Source organism: Echinops telfairi, unplaced genomic scaffold (assembly GCF_000313985.2).
Source record: "Echinops telfairi isolate 266 unplaced genomic scaffold, ASM31398v2 ScPeMD7_655;HRSCAF=1070, whole genome shotgun sequence".
Taxonomy (NCBI): Eukaryota; Metazoa; Chordata; class Mammalia; order Afrosoricida; family Tenrecidae; genus Echinops; species Echinops telfairi.
In genome coordinates, this window is record NW_022104553.1 from 20,798,243 (window position 1) to 20,800,730 (window position 2,488).

Here is a 2,488-nt window from a genome sequence, read left to right on the forward strand (position 1 = left end):
TCCTCCTCCCCTCCTCCTCCTGCTCCTCACCTCCTCCTTCTCCACCACCACTTCTCCTGTTTCTTCTTCCACTTTAGACGGTTTCCAAAGCAGTTTCTAGTTTTACGTTCAACAGGGCACGCACGTTCTGCTCCATCTCATCATTGCCATCTCCCCCTTCGTCCCTGTGCTTCTGGTCTCCATTCGTCCTTAATCCCCAACCCCCTGGACTCTGTCCTTGGGCAAACACCACTCCCTTCGGTCTTACGTAACGGATTATTCTAGTATGGAGGTGAGTTCAGTTGCAGACCTGAATGGTGCCTGTGGGCGGGGCTGTTGAACGCCTCACCTGTCTCTATCCGACCAGTGAGCTTGGTTCTCTCTTATGGTTTTGAGTTCAGCTCCACGGTGTCCTCCCACAGTATCCAGGTCTTCTCATGTGGTTCTTTTCAGAGCAGTTGGTAGCTAGGTGGCCGGGCACCATCTAGTCCCTCCAGTCTCCGGGTTCTGGAGACTGCAGGGTCCGTCATTGGACGGATTGTTTCCATACGTCTTTCCATGAGCACCGACCTTCTTTTCTCTAGGCAGAAAGAGACCAATCGATCTGCCTTAGATGGCTGCTGGCACACTTTCAAGATCCTAATCACTACTCACTCTATAGGGGAAGAACACTGTCTTTGTGAATTACATTATGCCAAGTGACCTTGGTGGCCTCAGGACTGTGGACATGATCACCCAGGCCCAGTGACTCCTTCCCTCAAGGTGTTTGGTTATGTTGACGGATTTTTCATCGCTTTGTCCCTACATGCTCCACCCCCCTCACAGATGTAGTTGTGGCAAAAGTCAACACACGTGTCCGACACACCTGTGCCCGATCTTAAGGGTCCTGGTCTTACTGACGGCCCTTGCTTGGCCAGAGACACTCTTGTTTCCAAGTTCCACTCATTCACTACCCCAGGGAGCGGGGGTCCGTCTGAAGCTCCAGACCCTTCCAAGCCCCCCCCCCACCCGGGAGAGGCCAGAGAAGGGTGTGGCAGTGAGTGGACCCTATGGGTGCCTCTCCCAGCCCGTTAATTACTCACAGGGAAGAGGAGAGACCATCTTCTTTCTGGACTCCTGACTCTGAGGCTCTGTGTCTCTCCTCCCACCAGACTTGGCGGAGGGGGGGTGCTTCTCAGGGTTTCACAAGGGCCTAGTGGTGGAACTGAGGCCACCACTGGCCATTTGGCCATTGTGGGCCACCAAGGACCCCACACGCCCACCCCACTACCTTTCCCCCATAAATGTCATTTGGTCTCTTTCTCCTGGATGCTGTCTCCCTCTCCTAGGCGCTCCTGGACCTTGGGGGCTCCCCCAACTACAAGGACCGCCGGGGCCTGACCCCTCTCTTCCACACGGCTATGGTAGGGGGTGACCCTCGCTGCTGTGAGCTGCTGCTGTACAACAGAGCCCAGCTGGGCATCGCCGATGAGAATGGCTGGCAGGAAACCCACCAGGTGCTGGAGGGCGGGGAGCAGGTTGGACCTGGGCCCTGGAGGCGTAAGGAGTGGGTTGGGGCAGAGGTGTGTGATGGAAGCCTGAGGGGCTGGACTCACAGGGTGCCGGTACCATGATCTTCAAAGAGGAAAAGGCTGGCGGTGTAGATACCAGGACCCTAAGGGAGCATGCCCTGGGTGCCCTGATCCTCGGGGTGGGTAGACACCCAGCCTTAAATGATTGAACTTAAAGGGACCCTCGGGGTCCCTGAATGGGAAAGTGGGGTTGAAAGGAGAAGGGTGGTGAATAAGGAAGGGGGGGACATCCTGAAGTCAACGCAGAGGGTATAGTCTGAGTCCTGGCCTTCTCTGCTCACTGTCCCCACCCCCACTCCCCAGGCCTGCCAGCGGGGTCACTCTCAGCACCTGGAACACCTGCTCTTCTATGGGGCTGAGCCTGGAGCCCAGAATGCCTCCGGGAACACGGCCCTGCACATCTGCGCCCTCTACAACAAGGTCTGCCTGGCAGCACCCACCCCAGCCACCTCCCCACCTTCTGCTCCTTCCCTACTCTCATTCACTCACCCGGGCATCCATTCATCTGACAGATACCTCCTGAGCCCCTCCGCTGGTCTCGTCCATTCATTCATTCCATAGACAGATACTGAGTCCCTTCACTGTTTTTGTTCATTCATTCATTCATTCAACAGGTATGTACTCTTCCTTGTTCTCCATTCAATCGTGCATCCTTTAGCTGACAGATACTTACTGAGCCCTTCACTGGTCTCATCCATTCATTCTTGTATTTGACAGATATTTACTGAGCCCCTCCACTGATCATATACATTCATTCGTGCATTTCATAGATACTGAGTCCGATTTACTAGTCTCACTCATTTGTTCATTGGACAGATGTTTTCTGAGCCTGATTCACTGGTATCACTCATTCATTCATTGGACAGATGTTTTCTGAGCCTGATTCACTGGTATCCCTCATTCATTCATTGGATAGATGTTCATTCATTGAACAGATG

General features: G+C 54.0%; 1 protein-coding gene across 1 annotated transcript in view; it reads left to right on the forward strand.

Moving 5' to 3' along the window:
• Nucleotides 1-2,488, forward strand: part of SHANK1 (SH3 and multiple ankyrin repeat domains 1) — a gene marked incomplete at its 3' end in the record, with an annotated part of 70,077 nt that overhangs the window by 7,279 nt on the left and 60,310 nt on the right. The window contains exons 6-7 of the mRNA XM_045292615.1: nt 1,308-1,475; nt 1,854-1,970. Of these exons, the coding sequence (XP_045148550.1) occupies nt 1,308-1,475; nt 1,854-1,970 (285 nt within the window). The remainder of the gene's footprint in view (nt 1-1,307; nt 1,476-1,853; nt 1,971-2,488) is intronic.